The sequence below is a fragment of the Leucopleurus acutus genome (assembly GCF_964270905.1).
Source record: "Leucopleurus acutus genome assembly, chromosome: 5".
NCBI classification, from domain to species: domain Eukaryota; kingdom Metazoa; phylum Chordata; class Mammalia; order Artiodactyla; family Delphinidae; genus Leucopleurus; species Leucopleurus acutus.
Window position 1 is genome coordinate 12,878,291 of NC_139147.1, and position 26,065 is coordinate 12,904,355.

Sequence of the window (26,065 nt, forward strand, 5' to 3'; positions counted from 1 at the left end):
CTTTGACCAGATGCCCCTTTTTGCTCAGAGGGGACGGTGCTGGCTTCGGAGGTTCCTGCCTGTCCTCCCCAGGGGTTCATGGGACTGGGTGCTCCAGGTCGCCAACTCTTGCCACCCCTGCAGGGATCCACCTCTATGAAAAGAGGGGAAACCGTGCCTGGGTGAACCAGTTTGTGACGCCGCCATCTGACTGCTGAAAAGAGAACGGTCCGTTGAGAGGCGCACACAGAGCACGAAGTGGAGAAACAGCTCAGGAGGGTCTGTCATCTGAGTGGCCCAGAGCCCGATGCTGGCTTCTCACCCCCAGCGCAGTTGAGGGAGGTGGGTGGAGGGTTCGTGAGTGGGTGGGAGGAAGGAGGCCGTGCGTGACTGGAGCTGGATGCACGGGCAGGCAACCCTCCTGGGGGATCCCAGCATCTCCAGGGGGCCCTACTCGGGACTGGGCTGTACGGGCTCTTGGGTCTGTGGGTTTCAGCTGTGGGGACATCGCATGTCGGGAGGAGGTGAGACCGTGAAGGATGCTCTGTGAGAGGCCTTTGAGTCTTCATGCCCTGACAGATGTATGGAGCTGCTCCATTGCTTTCCTTAGAAATGCCAAGAACCCCACTGCTGGCCCAGGTTAACACTGGCCTTTGACCCCGTCAGCCACGTCGAAGGAGAGGCTCACGGGGGCCAGGGGCTGCAGCGGGGGCATGCTGGCCTCCAGGGGCCTGTCTGCGGAGGGCTGCAGGCTCTGATGCCGCTTCCTCAACATCTGTCCGATGCCCATCATGGGGAACCTGCCTCGGCTTTTCACACAGTTCGGGCTCCCCAGGGGCTGTGTGGTGCTGTTGCCGGGCCCCGGGGCTGGGGGACACATGCCCTCCTCTTTGGGGGGGCTGTTCTTATCTTCGTGGGCAAAGGAGACCAGAGTGGGGTGCAAAGGGGTTTGGAGAGGTGACGGGCTTCCGGGCAGCAGGACGGGAGAGAGCGTCCGCTCACCGGGATTCCCTCGAGCCAGGCCTCCAGGGGAGCTCAGAATCCTATAGTGATGGGACGGGGACAGCAGTTCCGTCTGGTCATCACGATCCACAGACTCAAAGGAGCGCACCATATCCAGCATCGGGGGGTCTTCCTTGGCAGGGATGCCAGCGCTCCCAGGCCCCTGCTGAGGGGCCTCTGGTTTCTTGACAATCCTGGGTGTCCTGGGGGGTGGCACAGGGATGAACTCCATGGAGGAGGAAGCCACGCAATTGGAGTCCGAGGTTTTGCGAAAAATATTGCGGCAGCCGAAGGAATCTGCACACCAAGAAAGCAAAGGAAACATGAAGACGGCCGCACAAACAGTGCCAATGGCCCACTCCCGCCTGCTCTGACCTCCAGCTCCACTGAGACAGTGTGTTATCCAGGGAGGTCAGATGCAACCATGAAGTGAATGTGCGCAGCATCCCATCCTCCCCATGGGGAATCAGACGGTCTTCCTAGAATGGAGGAGACAGAAGGCTGGTGATGGGAGGCCTCCTGGATTCTGATTTGCCTCACGGCTCCAGCTTAACATCTGTTCTCCTTTCGGTTGCTTAAAATTCCGGACCCTGCCGAAGAGCCTTTGAATGACAAGGTCCACGGCTCAACAGAACGACCACAAAACTGGGGAAGCACGTGGATGCCAGCTCTCTGAGGACTTGCAAATTTGGTCCTCAGATAATCAAAGCTGGAAGGAGCGTTTCCCTCGTGACTTTTTAAAAAAAAATTATGGTAAAAATTATACAACATGAATTTTAAAGTGTTTATTTATTACTTAACCACTTTTAAGTGTACAGTTCAGTAGTGTTCAGTACATCCACACTGCTGTGAAATAGAACACTTCACCTTGCAAATCTAACAGTGGTTGCCAGGGGCAACCGGTCTATGAATCTGACTACTCTACGTCCCTTGTATAAGTGGAATACACAGTAATACACAGTATTTGTCCTTTTGTGAGCGCCTTGTTTCACTGAGCACGATGTCCGCAAGGTTCCTCCGTGTCAGCATAGCGCGGGTCAGAACTCCCTTCCTTTTTAAGGCTCCCTCGTGTTTTTTGGTCTCACCGGAGCCTCGCCTAATTCTGAACAGGGGTGAAACACCCTTCCTCTGTATATTTAAGGCAACCAGCTGACCCCCACGGTTTCCATTTCAAGTTGGCACAGACTAGAATCCAGGTTTGCAGACTCTGCCAGAAAAGAAAGGGAAAACCTCCACGAGTTTGGAGGTGAGGGAAGTAAAGCCAAGTTCCTGTGGAACAGGCCCCGTCTTAGCTGCCTTTTCCTACCATCATATTTTATAGGCCCTGTCAGGGCTCAGAGGCAGGAGCAAGCTGCCGCCCCCGGCAGTGATTTCAGGGACAGCCCAGGGCCCTGGGAATCCTCTTCACCTTACACAAATAAATACACAGTTCCTGAAATAAACCTCCTCCTCGGGCCAGCACAGATGCCCGAGATTCACTGGCAGAGAGAAGGAAAATTTCATCGATGGCTAACGTCTCCAGTGTTCCAGCTGGCATGTGAGGTCCCTGTCCCTCCGAGATGGCTGCGTGCTCCCAACTTGTAGCCCGGCTTCTCCCTCCGTGCCGTCCTGCTTCCTTCACTTCCCCAGAGGTGCAAATCCTGGGAGGACGCCCCTCACACTGGCCCTACTGATCCCCAGCTCAGAGTCAGCCCCGGGGCATAGAGGCTGACACTGCATTGTCCCTGCAAGAAGGGCACAGTCACCAGCCCCGACCCTCGAGCGTGACTGCCGGCTCATCTTCATCCCATCCTGCCCGGCAGGCAGTAGGCTACACTGGTCAGGAGAGAAAGTTCTAGAGCCAGGCTGCATGGTTGGAAATCTGGGTGCCGTCACTCACCAGCTCTCTGACTTTGGACAACTCTCTGGGCTATTTCCTCATCTCTAGAAATGGGGGCGAGAATGATTTCACTGGGTTGAGGTAAGAGTTGAAACAGTGCCTACCACACAGTGAGCGGTCAGTGCTAGCAATTATATAGGCTCCGGGGTGCTTCTCAGCAACAGGCTCTCAAATCCCAGGAAAATGCAAAGAAACAGAGGACAGTTGGTCCAGAAAAGTATCAAGGAACGCACTCCATCTCTGGGGCTGCAAAGTTACCCCCAAATATGCAGCCCTGACCTAGACTTTCCTTGGGGAATCCACAGGACGCCACTGCCGAGGGTCCTAATAGGATTTGCTGCCTGTTCCCAAGCCAGAAAGGAGGATCCCCCCAGGAGGGACAAGCACAGTCCCTCCAGTGGGGTCCCTGCCTTCCTGAAACCTGCAGAATGAAACTGAACTAAATGGAGGTGTTCTTCTCTAGGTGAGAACCGGTCTCAGAACCAAATGCACCGCGCTGCTTGGTGCTGTTTGAATCTCTCTGATAATTTCCTGCTTGCCCAGGGAACCACTGGTTGATCTCAGACAGTCAGGGCCCTCCTGGAACCTCAGTCTCTTCATATTTCAAACAGAGAGATCGAAGACCGGACTCCACAATCTCTCCCATCCGCCGTCTGTAAGGAGAACCTCTCCCCTACCCCACAGTTGGCCTCAGGATGCTCCCCGGCTCCCTGTGCCCGCCTCCCGGCTCTCAGTGTGTGTTAAGCTCCCTTCTGCATCGCTGGATGCTTGCCCCAGAGGAAGGAGACCCGTATCGATCAGTTATCTCACGTGCTGGATGATGAACGAGGCAGAGTAGCCCACACACGTATCTCATTCGAGCCACCCGATAGCTCTGATGGGTAGATTTCCTCACAAGTGAGGGAACCAATTAAGATCCTCAGAGGGGAGGGAACTTGGGCCGCAACCAACTATAGAGCTGGGTTTGAGCACCCTACCTCCACCCCAAAGCCCACATCACTGCCTCTCAGGGTGCACTTTTCTGGTGAAGGCTCCCACAAGAGCACGCCCCCATCACGGCTCCCGCACCAAGATCTCTGCCCCTCCAGTACTGAACACCCATTCCTGGTTCCATGATACCATGCACCCCAAGCTCTGCTCCCGCAATGCCACGCACCCTATCTGCTCCTGCAAAACCATTCCTCCGATCTCTGCTCCTTCATCCTGATCTCTATTCCTGTAATACCTTACACCCTGATCTCTGCTCCCACAATCCCGTGCACCCCATCTCTGCTTTCTCAAATCCTGCCCACACCGGTGGACAACACCAGGCAGTCTGGACTTGCTTATTCTCAGGTTGCCTTGCACGCATTAATCCTGCTTTCCCACGGGCACGAGAGGTGTGTCTGTCCCAGGGGCCTACACAGCCACCAGCATGGGGTACACAGCGGCCACGCAGCTGAACACAAATGGCCTGGAGAGCCCCCCGAGCCGACCCACCTTTGTCGGGGAAGCCAGGCTTGGCGGCCTTCCGGTCCTTCAGCAGGGCCCTGGTGCTCTGAATCTGCGTGATGAGCGAGGCTGAGGGCTGTTTGTGCGATGGCAGGCTCTTATCCAACTTCTTGGAAAACGGCCGATGAAGAAAATCCCCTCTTTTCTCTTGTTCTTTGGGCTTTTTATCCTTCCAATCAGAAGCAACATAGGTACTCAGACACACAAAAGAATACACAATGGAGTCCCTCTCTGAAGAGTTATCGAATAGAGTTAAGAAACGCCAGTTTTCCAAAACGCTAGGCTCTCAGCTATGTGTTGAACAATGGAAGCGCTGAGGCCCAGCGGATGCTCCAGGGAACCTCCCTCCCTCCGCCTGGGCCACAGCAGCCTTCGGTGGTCCCCAGGTCCCTGCCTTATGCCGTTTTGATGTGTTCCAACAAGGGCAAGGTCATCCCTGGGCAGTCCATTATTCTAGAACAAGCTTGAACAAACAGGCAAAGCAGATGAGGACTCCCGGAAACCTGCTGCCTTATTTATAGCAGAGCCCTACGATTCTGCCCACAGTAGTGGTTTTGCAAAGGCAGTTCTACAAAGGCAACGCAACTGCTTCCTCAGTGCTTGTGTGTTCAGTCAAGCCAGGAGGTGGACGAGCAGCCCACGGAGCCCTGAGCCCGTCTAGGTGAGCTTCTGACCCCTTTACCCGCTCTGGGCACGCGGGCTCTTAGTTGCGTACTTAAATTGGCACGATTCAACCACTTGTGCTGTCAGTCTTGCCTTTATTTAACTCAATTATAATCCCTCTGCTAGGAGTGAATTTGACTGTTTTATATATCTTCCACCCCACAGCCTCAGGCATGAAGCCAGGCACAGAGAGAAAGCTTAATAAATAGTTATTGAAATATTAAAAAGCAAAAACAAAAAAGCCAGTGGAAACGGAACTGAATTAAAATTAATTGGGTTCAAGCTTCTGGGAAGGGTGATGCTGCTAAGAGGAAGCTTTTTTCTGGCCCTAAAGATTATGTTTGATGTTTACTGTTAAACAGAGGCAACTGAAACCGGACCTCACCACAAGGGAGGGGGGGAAAAAGAGACCGATTTTCACATTTCTTGCCTTAAAACCTTAAGAGCATTTGCAATTCAAGAGAGCTCATCTATTTTTCATTGATGTTGTTGAAAAGCTTCTCAAGGAAACATCCCCTTGCACTCAGGTAGCCCTTTCTAATGAGGATTTTCAGAGCCTTTACGAACTGGGGTTCATTATGTCCAGGTTTTGAGTGGGAAAGAACGACTGGGAAGAGATGGAAAGTGGGGATGCCCAGCACCGCCTTGAGCGTCACCATGAGGACAATAGCTCCCCGGGGCTTACGCCTTGTCACCTGGGGAAGAGTGAAGTGGGATGAAAGCAGAGGTGAAACTTCTGCAAACACCCTCCCCAGCTTCTGGACAGCCACTGCCACCTTTACTGAGGATGCCTGGAATGCAAGACACTATTCTAAGAGCACGACCCATGATGAGGCAAATACTGTTATCCCCTCTTGCAGAGGAGCCTGCAGTGGTGAAGAATTCACCCAGAATATACCCAGACAAAACTATAATTAAAAAAGAGACATGCACCCCCTATGTTCATAGCAGCACTATTCACAATAGCCAAGACATGGAGACGACCTAAATATCCGACAGAGGAATGGCTAAAGAAGATGTGGTACATATATGTAACGGAATACTACTCAGCCATAAAAAAGAACAAATCGTGCCATTTGCACCTAGAGATGATCATACTAAGTGAAGTGAGTCAGAAAGAGAAAGACAGATAGCACGTGATATCACTTATATGTAGAATCTAAAATATGGCACAAATGAACCTCCCTACGAAACAGAAACAGACTCATGGACGTAGAGATCAGACCGGTGGTTGCCAAGGCGGGGGTGGGAGGTGGGGAGGGAGAGGGATGGCCTGAGATTTGGGGCTGGCAGGTGCAAACTGTTACATTTAGAACGGGTAAACAACAAGGTCCTACTGTATAGGACACAAAAATAGATTCAATATCCTGTGATACACCATAATGGAAAAGAATATAAAACAAGAATGTCTACATGTGTATAACTGAGTCACATTGCTGTAAGGCAGAGACTGGCACAACATCGTAAATCAACTATACTTCAATTAAAAAAAAAAAGAAAAAAGAATTCATCCAGGAGCCGGACGGCAACCCAGTTTTTCACAGTCCTCCGTGAGAGTCGGTGTTCTTAACCCTTGACTCCACACTGCCCTCCAGAAGCCTGGGGCAGGGCCAGGCGTTTCCAGTGGCATAGAGAAAGGCTGGGCACAGCGACTGCAGGATCAGGGACCACACTGTAGTCCCAGGGCTCCGGGTCGGCATCTGGAATGCTACAGAGGAGGCCGTGGGCAGGACACTACGGAGGGGGGAAGGGGGCATCTGCTCCAGGCCAAGGCTAAACACAATTCTCCACTGCCCCCCTCTCCCCATTTCTATCAAACACTAACAGGCCCCCGTCTCTACGGCAAAGGAGAGTGAGCTTTCACGCTCCCCAGCCTCCCCCAAGCATCGAAGGGCCTGTCCTGAAAAGTCTGGCAGAATTCCATCCTTTTGCTCTGTTCTATCTCTGTTTTTATGAGAAAACTCATAAGTTCTACCTGATAACACCTTAAACAGGAAAAAAGAAATCAAACACGCTTTCGTGATACATTGTAAAACAAGAGTATTTGGAAGAAAAAACAAAACTGGAATCCCCCCTCCCCCCGCCCCCCGGCCCCTTTTTAAGGATTTTTTTAAGAATGCTGAGCACGCCTTCCTCTGGGCTGCCCTGCGTTCCCTACACTCAGACGGCTTCCTGCCGACAGCTTCCTGGGTCCGGCTCAGCCCTTTTCTAACTCTCCGTGGGTTCTCAAAGCTAAAGGTTCCAGGTGCAAACTTTCGGGGGGCCAATATCACCACCCAGATAGAGTTCATCGGGATAACCCGCTGGGTCAGTCAGTCCCGGTGGAAGGGTCACCAGCCCCCAGGAAACAAGTTTGTTTACAAGCAGCCATCCTCATGCCTTCCAAACACAGGTTACAAATGCAACTGATCATCCAATTCTACCTTTTCATTTGCATGGCCTATTTTCTCCAAAAGAGATTTCCCAGGGAGCAGGACGCTAAATTGCCTTATGTAACAGGAACAGATCTTCAGGAGGACTAATTACGCTCCCCCTTTGACATGCCTGCACCCATTCCCGCGCACCCCACCCAGCAACGCTGGCTGCCTTCGGGTCTCTTTGGTTTCCCTTTGATTCTCACGGGAGGGCGGTGCGCCCCTCCCCCGCGTGCGCCTAAGGTTGGGCCATGGAGCTGACGCTTCAGGGGTCTTCTCTGCCCCCTCATGCTCGGTCCGCACGCCCAAGGCAGATCCAAGAGGAGGCCACAAGCAAACCCCGCACAAAACAGCTTCTTGTTTTCTTTCAACCATGTTCCAACCACCACACATGTGCGTGGACATTTACAAAGCTGGACACTTTGAAAATGTGACCCCTTAAAGGAGTATCTACCCAAGACTCTTTGGATGTCGTGGATTGTTTGATGGAGGAGAGGGAGAAACCAGTGAGTGACGATCCACTGGGCTACGGGAGGGAGGTGTCTGCAGGCTCGGCAGCCGGGCCGGGGGGTATGGGGGAGCCAGTCCTCAGCTTCTGAGATCTGAGCTCCAGGGCGCGGGTCCCCTTAGACTCTTCCCTGCGACTCCAGGCTCCTGGCTCCAAGGAGCCGCAGCCCTCCCCCTGCCTTTCCCGTTTTGCTCCTGAAGGTACGGCCACGTGACCTTCAGCAAGTCATTTCCCCTTGAGGGACGGGCCTCCCCATCTGTAACCAAAAGGGTGGGTCCTTCCTAAGCTCTTCGGTTATATAAATGAACCCCACATCTCGCCTGCTTCACTGTCTGAAAGGCAAAGGCATTCATTCAACAAGGACAGACGCGGCCACGCCTCCTGGGCCCACCCCCTCAGCCCCGCACCCCCGAGGCTGCAGGAGGAAGTGCTGCCCAGCCGGGCCACCTGCCCCTCACGCAGTGCAGAACTGACCACAGGGTGTCAGTGATGGCACAGCGGAGGGGCCAGGGGACTGCAGGCGAGCTACAGCTGTCCTCTTTGAGGAACCTTCAAGTCCGCTCAGCTTGGGCTTTCTGGAGCCTGGTGTCCCCTTGATGATGAGACAACCTCACCTGGCTGTTTGGAACATCAGAACCAGGTGCGGATCGTGGACACCTGGGATGGCCCAGGGGCCCAGGTGTTGTCTGCTGGATGATTTTGGCTCCTTGCGGCCCATCCCATAAGGGAAAGCCACAGAGGCCTGATTTCGCCCTAGGAAACAACCAACTGAGTTGAGAAAAAAGAGCGCTTGGTTCATAAATTAGGCCACTGAGCCGGGAAGCCCTGGACTGTTGTAAACCCCACTTCGTTTTTTTTTTTTAATAGAGGATGATGTTGAATAAGTATGTCCTCATTAATTAATTAATCTATTTATTTATTTATTTTTGGCTGTGTTGGGTCTTCGTTTCTGTGCGAGGGCTTTCTCTAGTTGCGGCAAGCGGGAGCCAGTCTTCATCGCGGCGCACGGGCCTCTCACTATCACGGCCTCTCTTGTTGCGGAGCACAGGCTCCAGACACGCAGGCTCAGTAGTTGTGGCTCACGGGCCTAGTTGCTCCGCGGTATGGGGGATCTTCCCAGATCAGGGCTCGAACCTGTGTCCCCTGCATTGGCAGGCAGATTCTCAACCACTGCGCCAAACCCCACTTCTTTACAGGTAGAAACACGAACGCATAGCCAAGCGTGTAGTTTTAGCAAGACAATAAAAAAAATGGTCAACTACGCATAGACAGCACTGATCTGATCTGAGGGATTCTGACAAATCCACTTACAACAGGATTCTGCATGGTGGAATTCAGGACAGAATGGAGGCGTGCAAGGTCCAGAGCCCTGGGCAGAGACCTGCCAACCTTCAGGGTCATAGGTGATGGTTACTTTCATGTGTCAAGTTGGCTAGGCCAGGGTACCCCGTGTCTAGTCAAACACCAGTCTAGATGCTGCGGTGAAGGTATATGGTAGACGTGACTGACATTTAAATTGGTAGGCTTTGAGTAAAGCAGATTAGCCTCTACAGTCTGGGTGGGCCTCGTGTAATCAGTTAAAGGCCTTAAGAGAAAAAGACTGAGGTGTCCTGAGGAAGAAGGGATTCTGCCTCCAGGAGACATGGGGATGAAGCTGAAACATCAGCCCTTCCCTGGGTGTCCAAGCATCACACACATACACACACACACACACACACACACACACACACACACACACACACTCTATTGGTTCTGTTTCTCTGGAGAACTCTGAGTAATCCAGCATAACCCCCCAAGTTCTTACCTGCACAGCGTGAAATTCGAGGTCTCTTGTCCAGGTGCCCAGGGAGGCCTGTAAAAAGCAGCATTTTTCAACAATTCAAGAAGCTTCACTTGCTGTTTATTTCCTAAACTCTACCCCCTCCCACTTGCAGCTCCGGTTGAGGATTCTCCATTTCAAAGTTTACAGACAAGAAGCCACAGTGTCGTGGAAGCAGGCAGCAGATGTCCTAACGCCTGCCCTGGATAGATTTTCTAGGCAACATTTTTATTAAAGTCTAGGACACATAACACAAGGGTGCTCTGATGATGAGTAAGGAGTTCAATATGTTGCCTCAAACAGCAAAACCACATCGAAATGGCACCCTGATCAAGACACAGAACCCAGCTGGCACCTGGAAGTCCCTCGTTCCCAGCATCCTCTTCCTGTCCCCAAAGGTAACCACTGTTCTGATTGCTAACAATTCAGCTTGACCTGATTCCATACTTGATTTAAAAATTTGTACACGGGCTTCCCTGGTGGCACAGTGGTTGAGAGTCCGCCTGCCGATGCAGGGGACACGGGTTCGTGCCCCGGTCCGGGAAGATCCCACATGCCGCGGAGCGGCTGGGCCCATGAGCCATGGCCGCTGAGCCTGCGCGTCCGGAGCCTGTGCTCCGCAACGGGAGAGGCCACAACAGTGAGAGGCCCACGTACCGCAAAAAAAAAGAAAAAAAAAATTTGTACAGATTTTAAAATGACACAAAGAAAAATCATTGTAATATTTTACCTTTAAACTTACAGTCCCCGTTATGGGTTTAATTTTATTCCCCCCAAATTCATATGTTGGAGTCCTAACCCCCAGACCTCAGAATGTGGCCTTAGTTGAAGACAGGGTCAGGACAGGCCCATCACATCCTCTTTGAAGCTTGGGGGAGGGGGGAGTATGAAAGTTTGCTCTCCTTTGCCTTTGAGAAGAAGGAGGGTTGGTGTTACCTTGACAGAGGTAAGCAAGTTAAGATGAGGTCATCAGGGTGCGTTCTAGTGCAATGTCACTGGTATTCTAAAAGAAAGGGGGAAATGTGTCTCACACACACACACACACACACACACACACACACACACACACAGAACGCCATGTGAAGATGAAAGCGGAGATTGGGGTGATGCTGTTACAAGCCAAAGAATGCCAGGAGCCACCAGAAGCTGGGAGGCATGAAAGATTCTCCCTCACAACCCTCAGAGGGAACCAATCCTGCAGACACCTCGACCTTGGGTTTCTGGCTTCCGGAACTGGGAGACAATACACTTCTGTTGTTTAAGCCGCTCAGTTTGTGGGACTTGGTTATGGCAGCCCTAGCAAACGAATACAGTCCCTCCACACCCCTGCACAACTTTTCTTCCAAAACTGCAATGTTACTTTGACACTACAGAGAAGCCCCCCAGTCCTAACTTACATTTTGCTACAAATTAGCATTATTCTTCAAGACTAAACAAACTTGGCTCCTGGCTCTCTACAGCTTTAATAAGCCAGTTTAGAGATGATGACTGCTCTGCCACGACCCCCATGGTCCCCCAGGGCCTCTGTCTTAGGAAAAGGCATCTCTGGGGCACATGCCTAAGGTGAGACAAGTGTCCCGCTTTTCCAGACATAATCTCTGCCTGTTACAGGAAGAAGAGGGGAAGAAAGTGGTAAAGTCATAAAATGACGGTACTGTAGTCCCAAGAGGGAAGCTCTTCCCACTTAATTCAGCTCCTCCGTCTCCTTGGAGAAAAAGAACCAGGATCGAGAAGAAGAGACCATCACGTGCCCTCAGTGCCCGGACATGGCCCCGGAGCCGCTCCCCAGCCGGCTTGTGTACAACCTTGAACTTCATTCCACGGTTCCTGCTCACAACACCTCCCGCCCCTGCCACTTGGCCGCTTCTCCTCCTGGACCAGCTGATGGTAACTGGGAAGAACCCCACAGAGGCTCTGAGTGGGCTTTACCTGGAAAATCTGGCTTCTTTCAGACTTTCTCACCACTTTTTCTAACTGGCCCCATTCCACTTTCTAGGTTCCAACAGAGAGAGGAGTTGCATCATCTAGTCAGAGCTTGTAATTTAATTAGCACAAGGATCACTGCAGTTTGGAGAAAACAAGTGGATCACAGAAAATTGAAATGCTGTCTTCCCATTAGCGTTCCTATTGAAACCCTAACCATTAAATATTTCGACAAATGTTTTAAAATGCTTACTATGTGTTTTCCGGGCCAAATGAAATAATCAGCTGAGAATAATAATCTGGATGAAAAAAAGAGGCCCCTTTCCCATCGCGGTTCTGACACTTAACACACAAGCAGGGCAGGGTACTAGGGCAACCAAGGACATGGGCGTCAGCCACGTGGCTTAGAGGCTGCCTACACACACACACAAGGGCATGCGGTACGTCTAAGTTTGTGTTATTACCTGAGGCCCCAAACAGTCAAACCAAGAGGGAGGGGAGCCTAACAGTGAATCCCCTGGACCCCAGCCGAGGTGCCCACCCTCCCTGCAAGTGACGGTAAGAGGTCCCTCCCTGCCACAGGGCATGGCCATCAGGTGACGATAATTCGACTTGCACGCTATGGTGCAGGGGGTCCCCTACTTTAATCAAGCTAGGTGTCCCACCTGGAAGGTTCGACCTTCCCCAGATGCTGGCCCAGTTCTATTTTCTGAGACTACAGCCAAGGTCCACTTGATTATTTCATCTGTTCATCTAGCAAATATTTATTGAGCCTCTACTGGGTGCCAGGCATCGTGTAAGCTCTAGGGACACCGTGAGGAGCAAAAGTGACACCGTCCCTGCTCTTAAGGAGCTCACAGTCCGGAGTGGGGAAGACAGGATAATCAAATAATCCCTGAACAAACAGAACCTTGCCAATGCGATAAGCCCCAGGAAGCAGAATGTGTGTGACCGTGTGTACTGGAGGGATACAACCCAATGGCAGAGGTCAGAGGACGGCAGGGGTCCACGAGGACGTGAGCTGAAGTGGGAGCTGAAGATATACATTAACTCAGCAGAGAGGGGTGGGGAGAACATTCTGGAAGAGAGAACAGGGTGTGGCCAGCCCTGGCAGCCAAGAGAGCACAGAGTCTCAAGGCCCATGGGACTGAGCAGGAAGCAGGAAGCAGGGCTGTGTGCGGGGCCTGGGAGACAAGGCTGGAGTTGCTGGCAAAGCCAGTTCAATCCGGGGCGTGGTGGCCACGTCACAGAGTTTGCCTTCCAGGTTAAGGAAGCCTTTGAAGGTTTCAAGCGGGGAAGTGACATGGTCTGATTTGAGTGTGAATCGCTCGCTCTGGCCGGTGTGTGGACGGAGCGCCAGGTAGTCACGGGGAAGGAGCGGGACCAGTTAGGAAGGAGGCTGCAGCTGAGGTCCACGCAAGAGGTGATGGTGGCGAGGATGGGTCGGATGCAGAGTGGAGGGGTTGGAGAGTTTCAGGAGTCAAACCAGCAGAACTTGGCGACAGACTGGCTCTCGGGGTGAGGGAAAGGAATACAAAGGTCTTCCAGGTTTCTGCCCTGTACTGAGGGTGGGGATGCCATTTGCAGACAGAAAATAGGGGCCAGGGGTGGGGGGAGATGGGGCAGGAGAGGTGGGGTTGGTTCCAGGAGTGCTGGATTTGAGACCCCTTCATTCACGCCGCAGAAGGTTCAGGAAGCAACTGGCCGGAGGGGTGTGGAGCTCAGGGGAGTCTGGCCCTACACCATCTCTGCTCTCCCTCTCCCAGCCCTAGAAGCCATGCTCCCCGCCCAGCCCCAGTCCGCACCCCCCTGCTGCCCCTCCAAAAGCTTATCTCCCTCCTCAGCATGCTGGTGCCTCACAGCCAGTCGCAGAGGAAGGAGGCCTGCAGCCTGGGGTCAAGGCCAGGGCCCACCCTGGCTGCTCTGAATGCATGCCCTTCCCCCCCCATCACTGGAGTTCCTTCCTCTGCCTCCCAGCCCGCCTGCTCCCCAGCGCCTCTTCACCGCCAGCGGCAGCGACGGAGAGATCTCTGTTCATGGTCCTCACTCCCCCCAATCCACGCAATCTCCTTTCTGCCTTCTTCACCTCCTCCCGGAGGAGAAACCGCTCAGCTGTCACCACTGGCTGCTTTATACTTGACCTTTCCCATGTCCTCCCTGGCATCCCTCCCTCCTGGGTCTCCAGCTGCCCCGTTATCTTCGCTAGCTTCTCTGTCATCAGCGCCTCCTTTTCTCTGCCTCCTTAAATGGTACCATCCCCCAGGCTGTGTAGATCGACCAGCCCCGCCCTCCTCCTGCAGCTACCCCAGCCGACCCCCACCTCGATGCTCAGGGGTGGCCGCATTTACACGTGGTGCCGGCAGTTCAGCAGCCCTGTCACCAGCGTCACTGGGCTGGCCTGGGCCGTGTCCCACTTGCTTTCTGCTGCCGCCGTGGAGCGCAGCCTGGCTCGTTCCATATTCCACGGAAATGCACTGAGAAGACAGGCGGGCCCCACTGCACATAACAGCGAATGAGGAGTCCTGGTAGCGGGACCCTTACCCTGTGCTCCAGGCCTTGGATCTCGAGTTCCCAGGCACAGTCTCTTAACAAGCATGTATTTGGGGTCCAAATTTGGGGCGATATGATACCAGTTTTTACTCTGAAATCAAAGCATCTTGGTATTTTCTCTCAGGTACGTTCCAGGTAGCATCAAGTCAGCAGGGACAGCTGACTGGAAAGGACTGTTCCAGATACCTTTTCCTGTTCCTCACTGTACTTCGTTCTCCTGATGCCAAGTGTTACATACACTTATATTTTTCAGCACCTTGTTTTTAACCTCTTGGAGATCTGACAGCAGATTCCACTGGGAACCATCCAGGGAGCTTTAAAAATTACTGACCCCCGATCTCGTTGGAGATCGAGAATGGATCGATGGAATCAGTCTGAGGTACGGCCTGGGCATCCAGATGTTAAAATGCTCCTCAGGGATTCCACTATGTGGCCACAGCTGAGAACCATAGTCTAGAGACTGAACGACGGTGGCCCCGCTGTAAACCATGTCTCAAAGGCTCAGTTAAGTAAGTATTTGTCTTTGGCTACTTCTGTGTCCTACAATAATGGGTTTCCTTTCCCCTCTTCCCCCCAGAATGGAAATCCACTCTTCCTAAGGGATCCTGGGGTTTGCTCTGGGGGCCACTCACCTCATAGGGCTCCTTGGTGGGCCTGCACTTTTCTATCTGGTAGAGCTGGGTCTTGTAACAGACGCTGTCCTGGATGTCGGATTTCTACCAGAGGAGAAGAGAAAAAAAGCCTGGCTTAACTCACAGGAAATAGAAATGTCCATTAAGCATTCATTAATTTTTAAACCAGCGCTTGGCTGAGAAAAGGCAGAAAGGGGTTGGCAAGGCACTTAATTGCAGTGCAAAGCCTCATCCAAGGACGAAGTGTGGGGAGAGCTCGGCACCCAGCATCAGGTGACCTATTTCTGTTCCTGGCTCTGCCAGGAAAGGGCCAGGTGACCCTGGGCACATCACTGCTCCTTGCCGGGCCTCAGTCCTTTCATCGGTGCTTGAAGACCACTCTAAGACATGAAAAATGGATAAATAACAAGGACCTACCGTGCAGCACAGGGAGCTAGATTTAATATCTTGTAATAACCTATAATGGAAAATAATCTGAAAAAGAATATATATATATATATATATATATATATATATATGTATAACTGAATCACTTTGCTGTATACCTGAAACTAACACAACACTGTACATCAACTATACTTCAATTAAAAAAAAAAAAGCCCTAGTTCCTGCCCTCCGCCCCAATAAATGTCACAGCAATTCATAATATAGCTTAAGGAAGAAGACAGAGAACCACACCTAAGATGATCTAGGGGCACCGTTTAGGTGCAGTCCTCTCTGGCGACAGGTGAAATTAAATGACTGATTAATTTTTCAGCCAACGAATATTCACAAAATGCCTTTACAGGCTCTCCAAATTAAAATCCACGCTTCTGGGTTTTAGAAAGAGGAAACAAGAATCAAGGGATAAGGGGAGAAATGGCAAATAATTAAGTTACAATATTTTACTTTTTTTTTTTTTTGCAGGTTATTAGTCACCCATTTTGTACACATCAGTGTATACATGTCAATCCCAATCGCCCAATACAATATTTTACTTTTTAGTTCACTAGTTTTGCTTTCAAAATTATACACGGTTGTTAGTAATTGGTTAATGATATTCATAACTGGCACAGTGCACAGGTGCAATTAAATTAGCCTTGTGTGGAAATTACTGAGTGGACCAGCTATGGCTATCTGTGGGGACTAATTCATTCTTAAAAGCAGCCACCCACCTAGACAGTGGTTCCCACACCAGCTATGTCCTATGATTTAAAGTTTAAGTGTGAAACAGACAATAAAATAAGAAAGAACCTTCTCCAGTTAGAACTAAGTTAGTTGAGTTTCCAGGAACTTCTCAGGAAACAAAACCACAGAGCTTTGCAACACTGTACCATTTGTAACCCTGATGCTGGGCAAACACAGCAGATGGCAAGACAGCCAGAGAAGGCAAGACATACCCTAAGAGCTTCACACAAATGTCTCTTACTTGGAATGAGCCGTGTGATTAAGAGTGTGAGTAACCAAAGTTTGCATCTGTAGATGTGGAGGTAGACATAAGAAAGAAACTAGGGCTTCCCTGGTGGTGCAGTGGTTAGGAATCCGCCTGCCAATGCAGGGGACGCGGGTTTGAGCCCTGGTCTGGGAAGATCCCACGTGCCGCGGAGCAACTAAGCCCATGCACCACAACGACTGAACCTGCGCTCTAGAGCCCGTGAGCCACAACTACTGAGCCTGCGTGCCGCAAATTCTGAAGCCCGCATGCCTAGAGCCGGTGTTCCGCGATGAGAAGCCCTCACACCGCAACGAAGAGTAGCCCCTGCTCGCTGGAACTAGAGAAAGCCCGTGCGTAGCAACGAAGACCCAACACAGACAAAAATAAAAAATATAATTTAAATAAGGAAAGAAACTATTTTAAAAACAAAAGCCCCTCTATCTTATTGACCAGTATCCAGAAAGCTGGTTCTTCCAAAAGAAGCATGTTTGAATCCGCTAGCTCACTCAGCAAAGTAGCAATGTCATCCTTTAAATATGTGAAATCATAAACTTTAGAGTCAGTTTCATGGAAACATTTTTTAAAACGAATTTTTGAACAACATTCATCATTTCAAAAAGAAAATCAGCGTGTGACCCTCCTCTGTTCCTTTTACTTGAGAACTACTTGTCCCTAGCATGGTGGTTCCTAAATGGTGTGACCTTGAGCCCATATGAGTGAAAAAAGTTGTTAGCAGGCATCTACAATATGTGCACATTTATTTATAAATTATAAGCATGTACTGTACTAACATATCATGTACATTATAAAACAGACAATAAAATAGGAATTTAAAAGGATAAGATAAGAAAGAAATATAGGACATATGGTCTTCTTATAAAAGAGAAATGGCTTCAAGTCTAACATGTCTTTTAAGCTCATCATCATAGGTGAACAGAGGACCTCTGTCCTCTGGTGTGAGAGAATTTCTTAATCCCTCCTATCACATAATAAAATGATGTAAATAACATACTATGTATCAAAGGTCCAGTCTTTCTGAACTCCACTTCTCTCCTGCAGTAGCTTTCCCGTGACCATGACACTGGCTCTGAAATCCAGCTGCATATCCGTTCCCTTCCGAAGTTTTGTCCCATCACTGCTTCTGGAGCACGTTTTTTCCCCCCATAAAACATTGTTCTTATTTTTAAATGCCTTTTACTATAATGTTTCTTCTCACGTACATCATTCCTTTGGTGGCTCACCAAAAAGAAAAGGTGTCTGTGGATCATTTCCTGTTGAAGCCAAATCTAGGAAATACCCTAAGCTGAATCCGCTTCGAAACATCTGTACTTTTGTTCCATTGTTTAACAAATCTCCCGTCAAGCTTCTTCATCTATTCGGCAATGTTTTCTAGATGTCTCCCCAATCCATTTGCTAATGAGAGACACATTCTGATCATGCTGTCTTCTGGGCATGATTTTGGTCATTTTCTCCCTCATCAGGGAGAACAGCATTTCCCCAACTATTGGTGAATTTTCACCTTTAGCTTTAATGTAGAAACCTCATAAAAGGTTTGTAAGCCTATTGTTTGGTGGAATGTTGTGTGATATCGGGCTATCACATGACTTTAAATAGTACCGAAAACTCTAGAAGTTCCTCTTTACGCTCTGGATTCTAAATGTCTTCCTAACAGTGATGACCCCATACAACCTGATCTCAAGGCACCATACAGGCAAGGTGAAGGTCATCCTTCAGGAATGGGTATGAAATCAAATTTCAGATGGGCTTCCTGACAATTCCAGGTTTCTCTGGCTGACTTCCTGTTAGATCTGGTCAGTCCTCACCGTTCTGAGTAGGAGAAACAGAAGTGATATGCAGAATCCATACTGCCTGGGATCCAGTTTTCTTCGCAGAATTCTTTTTGAACCATTGTCCATTTGGAAAGAGTTGATTTAGTCAAAACTACATACTGAAGCATGTAAATTCCCTCATCCAGGCATGTATGAACTTCATGAGGCGGAAGGATGAAGGTGACCAAAGCATGAGGGTACCATGGTCCAAAACAGGCTCCCAGCTCTACCTCCTTCATCTTCAACACACGCGACACCTGGACTATCTGATGCCCAGACTGAGTGAAGGGGCCAAGGTTTCACTTTTGTTTTCTAGAGAAGTAAATGTAAATAGTGGCTTTCTCATCTACCATGCTTTAGAGGTGAATGCTTGAGGGGCTCTGCTCCCCAACTTTTATGATTACACAAGCCCCAGTGCATCTAAGTGGGGACCCCAAGGAGAAAAGAGAAACAGAGCCAAAAAGGCAACAAGAAGCTGAAAGGAACAGAGGCTTGAATCTCTCACGAGTCTGCCCAGAGCTTAACTCTGTGGGAGAATATTTTTAAAACACCTCAGATAAAAAGCGCTCCCTGAGAAGCAGGTTTTGCTACTATTGTATCCCACCTTCAGGAAACTCAGCCTCACATTAGTTTCAATTAACAGCTCAGATCAAGTGTCAGTAACTGGGAAACACTTCAAGTGTCAGAGCTCGTTTTTCCACAGAGAGCAGAGAAAACCACGGCGGGGCTCCACTCACCCCTGACAAATAGCGCTCGAGCTTCTTGTTTAAGAGGAAGTAGATGGCAAGGATGTGGCAGGCGCGGTTGGAGAGCACGGTGTTGATCACGTCGCTGTTCTTGTAGCCCAGCTTCTCCGTCATGTGCAGCACCACACTCGGGCTCAGGTCTTCCAGGGAAATCCTGCGGGGCGGAGGGACAGAGAACCAGTCACCTCTCCACTGTCGCTGAGAGGCTCCAGGGCCTCCTTAGCGATGCTCACAAACATGACAGCACAGAAATCGCCCCCCCCCCCGCACAACACACACACACGCCCCCTCATGAACAATCAGTCCATTCATTCACTCATTCATTCACTTGACTTTTTTTTTTTTTGCGGTACACGGGCCTCTCACTGTTGTGGCCTCTCCTGTCGCGGAGCACAGGCTCCAGACGCGCAGGCTCAGCGGCCATGGCTCACGGGCCCAGCCGCTCCGCGGCATGTGGGACCTTCCCAGACCGGGGCACGAACCTGTGTCCCCTGCATCGGCAGGCGGACTCTCAACCATTGCGCCACCAGGGAAGCCCTCACTTGACTTTTTATCATGAAAAGTTACATATTCAGAAAAGTAAAGGGAATAGTCTAATAGCTTATGTGTGTACCCAATTCCTGGTTGAACCAGTTGTTAACACTTTGGCTTTCTTTCTTCCTTCCTTCCTCCATCTCTCCCTCCCTTCCTTTCTTTCCTAAAGTATTTTAAATCACAAACATCATGACATCTTCTTTCCTAAACACCGCGACATGCATCTTTAAAAACCAAGGACATCTCCTGTAGAACCACAATACCATCAACACACCCAACAAACTGTTAGTAATCTCTTAATATTCTCTGATATCTAGAATATATTCAAATTTCCCCGGTTGTCCCAAATTTCTTTACAATTTGACATGTTTTCCTTAAAATGTATTTATTGGACATGGGGTGGGGCCCACATTTAGGTTGGGTGGAAGCTGAGTTGGGAAAGGAGGGTGTTCAGGAGACAGCCCAGAGCGTGTTTGAAGGAACAACATCAGTTCACAGTTCACAAATAGGGGATTTGGGGCTCAGCTGTAAAGTAAAGTGCTCTCAGAGGACAGGTTAAAGCTTCTACACAGGAGTATTATGAAGATAAACTCCTTGGGATAAAATGCCAAAGAAATGAATGCCAGGCATTCATTTAACCACTCATTCATTCATTCGTTTATTCAACAAGTCCCTGCCTCAGGGGGTTTACATTCCAGTGGGGAAGAGAGAAAATAACTTCATTTATTCTTCATGACAGTCTTCTGAGTAGGTACCATTATTATCCCCATTTTACAGATGGAGAAACTGAGGGCCACAACAGGGAAGTAACTTACCCAGGGACACATAGGCAAGAAGTGGCAGCTATGGAGAACACAAAAACAGGCTGAGGGGCATAGAGAGTATGTGTGTTGGTAGTGGAGGTGTGTCATCAGAGAGAACGTGCTACAGTCCTTAAGAGAGATGCAAATACAGTACTCTGTGAGCAGAAGGTGAGCACATCTGGTTAGAGAGCTCTGTAACCACCGCCAAAGAGTCTGAAGACATTTCTGGTGGAACCTCAGAACCATAACAGTAGGAAAAACCACACAGTATAACCCCATAATGGTGCAGAAGAGGAAACCGACTTGCCAGGTTCACAGGCCCGTTAGTAGGGGCAGCAAGGGCAGACCTAGGTCTCTTGACCATTGTAACCTAGGTCAGCTCTCCCTCTATTTGGCTAAGTGCCGTCCAAAGAAAAAGTACCCAAGAAACCACAAAATCTGCTTTCCTCACTCCTGTTGGCTACAAAATCACAAATTCTAGAAAGCAGGTTGGAGTATGGTTGGTATGATTAATGGTTAAAAATAAAAACGTTTGTTTAAAAAGGATACAATTACGTGAAGATTGACACAAGCATTTAACACAGAAAGCACAACTCTTTGAAACTATCTGCTAACAACCACGTGCCAGCAGCCCTGCCCTAGGTCAATGACACCACTGCTGCTTGACCTCACTTCTGGCCAATGAGATCACTGACATTGGCCAATCAGACCACAGCCTCACGGCCTCACCTCCCAGCCAATCAGATCATGAGTTTTGTGACCCTCCCCCCCACCCCTGGCCAATCATCCACAGCTACACACGGATGGCCCCACCCCCTACCAGGAGCAGGCCCTGGAAGGGAGGGTGCTCTGGGTGTGGGGTGCCACCAGGGTGGGGCTGGGGGTGGAGGAGAGAGGAAGAAAATGAGCAGGGGGAGACACCCCGTCTCTGCCGTTTGTACCCGTGTCTTCCAAATCAGGTGCACTCTGCCCAACGTAGACTGTGGACTGGCTCTCGACTGAGAGCCATATTTTAAACATTTTCAATAAGCAATGCATGTATTTAGTGCTCTCTTGTATCAGTTGTTGAACCTGTGTTATCTCTCCAAGTTTCTTTCTTTTTTAAATTTTACTTATTTTTTATACAGCAGGTTCTTATTAGTTATCCATTTTATACATATTAGTGTATATATGTCAATCCCAATCTCCCAGTTCATCCCACCACCAACCCCTCCCCCTCACCGCTTTCCCCCATTGGTGGATAAAGAAGATGTGGCATATGTATACAATGGAATATTACTCAGCCATAAAAGGAAATGAAATTGGGTCATTTGTAGAGATGTGGCTGAATCTAGAGACTGTCATACAGAGTGAAGAAATTCAGAAAGAGAGAAACAAATATCGTATATTAACGCATATATGGGTAACCTAGAAAAATGGTAGAGATGAACTGCTTTGCAGGGCAGAAATTGAGACACAGATGTAGAGAACAAACGTATCTCTCCAAGTTTTGATGATATAGACAATGGTAAAAACTGTTCCAGAACACTAGGTATAATTTTGAGTAAATTTGCATTAAATCCAATTTTATTCCACTTTGGTCTAATTCCGTCCTGTGAACCAATGACCTGCTTTCCCTCCCACTCATCTCCAGAGCTAACTGGAGGTGTGGGAGAGTGTCCAGGCCCAGGCAGGACAGGAAGGAGGTAGCCAGGGTCGGCTCTAAAAAAAATGTCTGCTCCCAGAACAGGGAGGGGAGCCTGGCACACAGCAAACATCTGTGACTAACTGGCATGAACATTTATTATAAAGAGTTTACATTTAAAGACATTTTCCTCTTGCCTCATGGGGATATCAACTTGGAGGCCCAAACAAATTAACAGAAGGCTTTAAAGAAGAGTGATATAAAACACAGGACCTTTGTTTTCTCTCTTTCCCAGAAGTAAAACATTGACAACATCTAAAATAATTAAATCTGGGGCTATGAATGTTGGGAAGCTATAAAATAGACTTTATAAAGAAAATATTCCTTTCCCTGGTCACGTATTCTTATTCTCTTTATCTGTGTGCTGGTAAAGCCAGAAAACTAATCATCAAAAGCACATTTTTTTTTGCATTATATATTTTTCACAATAAAGACTGTAAATAACTCGTGTCTTTTCCAATAGTTGCGATTTCTGGTTTCATTACTTAAAAACTGGACATTGATTTGCCTCTAGTATAAAATGCGTAACCAACCTTACCTAAACAGAAGATATTCAGCTGCCGTTTTCCTTAATATACAAGCTCTTAACCGGTTTTACAATCTACCCAACTAGATCACGTGCAGCCTGTATTGCTTTTGACCAAGTCCAAATGCAGAAATGACCCATCTGGCAAAGCCAGTATAGGTTACTAGAATTTAAGTTTTAATCTACAAAAGCCTGTTTATAAGCTACAAAATGAGATGCCTGGGCCTGAATCTTTGTGAATGAAGATGTGGTCAGCAAGGAGGGGGGGACTGTATTTTTAACAGCGGCTTTGCTTCCTTTAACAGCTGCTGCATCGAGTGGATTGATTCTGCTCATTTAGACCGTGATTACATTAGGCTAATGACCCATTTGGCTTTACAGAGAGCACACCTGGGCGTCCCAGGCAGGCAGCATGAGCCCTGGTGACGGGGCACGGCGCCTCGGCTTTGCTTTCCGTCTCACGCTGGGCTAATATTCCCGGTGTCTATTTCAGGTACTAGCCCAAACCGAGCCAGCACTGGAAACCAGCAGTCTATTTCCAGGTTCCCTTGGTAACCTAAGTAACCTAGACTTTGTTTACATTACCTCCCACAAGTCAAATGCTAGAATTGTAGATGACAGCTATCTATGGCCATGGTGAGTGCAAATGTGGCCCAGTAGCCAGGAGGCGGGTCCCAGCACCATCCACCCACACCCCCTGAAGTTCTTCTAGAACTTCCTCCCCAAGACGGAGCTCTGCCTGCCCATCTCACTTGGAGAAGTCAGTGCTGCAACTTTCATAAGTCTTGGTGGATGTTTCCAGACCTTCCTGGGCATTTTGAAGATATGATCACAGAGGACACCTCTTCCCTGCCCTGTCAGTGCTCTACCTGTCCCACTTCATCAGTGGTTCTCTTGTCTTCATCTGAGCTTCAGATCTAGAATGCACAGGCCACTCCAGGTCTGAAGGAAGAAGGGACTCAAGGTAGGTCCCAGTCCTGGGGGGTATTGGACCCATAGGTCCTCACGTTGGCTCTAAAGTCACCAAGGGGAGGGTCCTCATTCCTCCACTCGGGCTAGTTAACAACATGTCAGATGAGTAGGGAAAGGTACAAGGAAATGTTTTCCTGTACCTGCTTTCAAATCTGTACTCGATACTCGCGCATGGGGACACGTGGGCCATCATGAGGTGTCCCTCAGCGATACCTGAGGACTCCTGTGGACTCCTGCCTGTAAGCTTCCCTAAAGATTCCTCCTCACAGAAATGGCACAGGGAGACACGGCCCGAAGCAAAGGACTCCAGCTCTTGACTTTTCTTTCTGCCCCCAACATTTCAGGGCAGGGGACTTAGGGCTGAAACAAACATCGGAGCAAAGAAGTGGCAGAAGAGGAGCCCGGGGGATGGTTTGAAAAGGGAGAGAGGCGATTCCACTGGATTCCGCCCGATGCCGACAGGAGAGCTCTTGAGTGGAACACACACACACACACACACACACACACACTCAAACATACACACACAGACACACACACACTCACTCAGGTCATAGCTAGTCTACACGGTCCCTTGGTGTGAATTAGAAAGAGGTGCTGCTCTGGAAGAACGCGGGCCCTCGGGAGCAGGTTTGATAAGGGGAGTGCGGCCTGATTTCAGCGCCCGCACGCCCTCCGCCGGGCACCTCCTGCAGGGCGCACTCTGCACAGCCACAGGGGCCGGCCCCGCCTTCACTTCCTCTTGTGTGTGCAGTGGGGAAGGGCGGCCAAGAGAAGACGTGGCCTTTGCTTGAATCACGTGACGCTTCCTGTCCAGAACCATTCAGGGGCTCGTAAGACAGGCCCCATCTTGCCCGAGGAGGAGTCCCTCTGTGTGCACTTGATTACCTGTTGGGATAGGTGACATTGCATGGCGCTTTGCCCATGTAATTCTCATTAAGCCAGCGATTCGCCAGTGCCTGCTGGATATTGGGCCTCTTCACAGGATCTGGTTCCAGGAGAGAACGCAGGAAGTTCACGGCTCCTGCAAAGACATTCAGCAGAGAACACGCATGTGTTACAGGCTGAGGGAAGACCCAGGGCAGGGGACCCACCACACCTCCCGAGCCACTGCTGATCTATTTTCTGGATCTCTGGGAGTCATAAGCCAAGAGTTTAAGATATCTGTCCAAGAGGTGCACCTGGAACACGGTAGAGCACGAACCAGTACGGGTCTCCCCACATCCCGTACTTCCGCAAACCACCTGTGGTCTTATGGTCCACCGCTGTGGTTTTTTTCTCTGGTCTACTGCTAAAGGTGAGCCAAAGAGGGAGGAAAGAAAGTAAAAAGACAGTGCTTGATCTCAAGGTAGGTTTTGAGGAATATATATATATTATTATATATATAATATAATTATATATTTATATATATACAAATTCTTTTCAAATTCTTTTCTCTTTATAGGTTATTACAAAATACTAAGTATAGTTCCCTGTGCTATACATGCATCCTTTAAGATTATAACAGTGGAGACAACTACACAACATGGGAAAATACGTTTATAATGCACATGAAGGTCACAGGCTCCAAAATTGTTCAGCAGGAGAATATGCAGGTCCTCATACGAACAAGGAATGCCAGGGATTCCTTCAAAATGAAGATGGTCTGTCTTGCTTGAGCTTTGGGACCAGGATATTTTCTTATTTATACTCATTGTATGAAGCATTGTGATAGTATCCTTGCAAGAGAAAAAAATACTCATTTATGTAGCTTTGTACATGATATCCAATTTCCAATAGACCAAGTAATAGATTCCGGAAAATAATCTTAATTTGCTTGGTCACCAAACTTTTCTGTCTTCTCTCCAAAGCTATTTTTCAGTTTTCTAAGATAATCTAAGTTTTCGGTGATAAGTCATAAAAATTCTCACTTTCTCACAGGCTTTAGCTGTCATTTCAAAAACTGTCCTTTACAGAATGATGGGTGTTACTGTCAACCATTTTTTGCAGGGTAAAAATGAAGCCATCAAAAGAGGAGCTAACTCTGATGCCAGAATCAACCCCAAAGAAATAGGCTTTGCTAGTTCAGGACCCCAGGTAACCTCTCCAGGTGGGTTCCCACACAGTTGATGAGGTCACCAGAAGGTCATTTCCCTTTGAGAACGTTGTGGGTAAAAATACATGCGTAGATGCGAGAACAGTCAATGAGGCACATTAACTATTCTAAGTTTTATAGCTGGGTCTCCAAATAAAACTTTTCTAAAATGTTCTTCAATGCTCTGAAAAGCAAGTGGGGCTTCCAAAGAGGGGTTCCTCTTGTTGGAACCTCTATCTCCCTTCTCTCACCTCCCCTATATTGTAAGGTCATTTATATTTGCTTTATCGGGGCATCTATTGGTCAAAGAAAGAAAGATGTGAGCTAAATGAGTTGAAACGGGGAGGCTATTCAGTAAATGATGTTTCTTTTACAGACATCTCTGTTGCTTACCCTCAAAGGACCTGAACAGCAACCCAGGCTTTCTCAGAGTATGATTAACTAAGCTAAGAACAGAGCTAAGAACAGACTGGATGTGTGTTTTTGTTCTATTTTCAGAACAAGCGCTCTGCGCCTTCACAAATTGCTGATGAGCACAAGTAATTTTAGTTCAGATCTCTACTGGTGAATTTTCTTTCTGTGGACATCACAAATATTGCCTTACTATCCAAAAAGGACTTAGAAAA

General features: G+C 49.1%; 1 protein-coding gene across 1 annotated transcript in view; it reads right to left on the minus strand.

Moving 5' to 3' along the window:
* Nucleotides 1-619: 619 nt before the first annotated feature.
* HUNK (hormonally up-regulated Neu-associated kinase) overlaps nt 620-26,065 on the minus strand; it is a gene marked incomplete at both ends in the record, with an annotated part of 109,390 nt that continues 83,944 nt past the window's right edge. Inside the window, 6 exons of the mRNA XM_082840239.1 lie at nt 620-1,278; nt 4,340-4,520; nt 9,741-9,788; nt 14,861-14,944; nt 18,841-19,003; nt 24,254-24,389. Of these exons, the coding sequence (XP_082696365.1) occupies nt 620-1,278; nt 4,340-4,520; nt 9,741-9,788; nt 14,861-14,944; nt 18,841-19,003; nt 24,254-24,389 (1,271 nt within the window). The remainder of the gene's footprint in view (nt 1,279-4,339; nt 4,521-9,740; nt 9,789-14,860; nt 14,945-18,840; nt 19,004-24,253; nt 24,390-26,065) is intronic.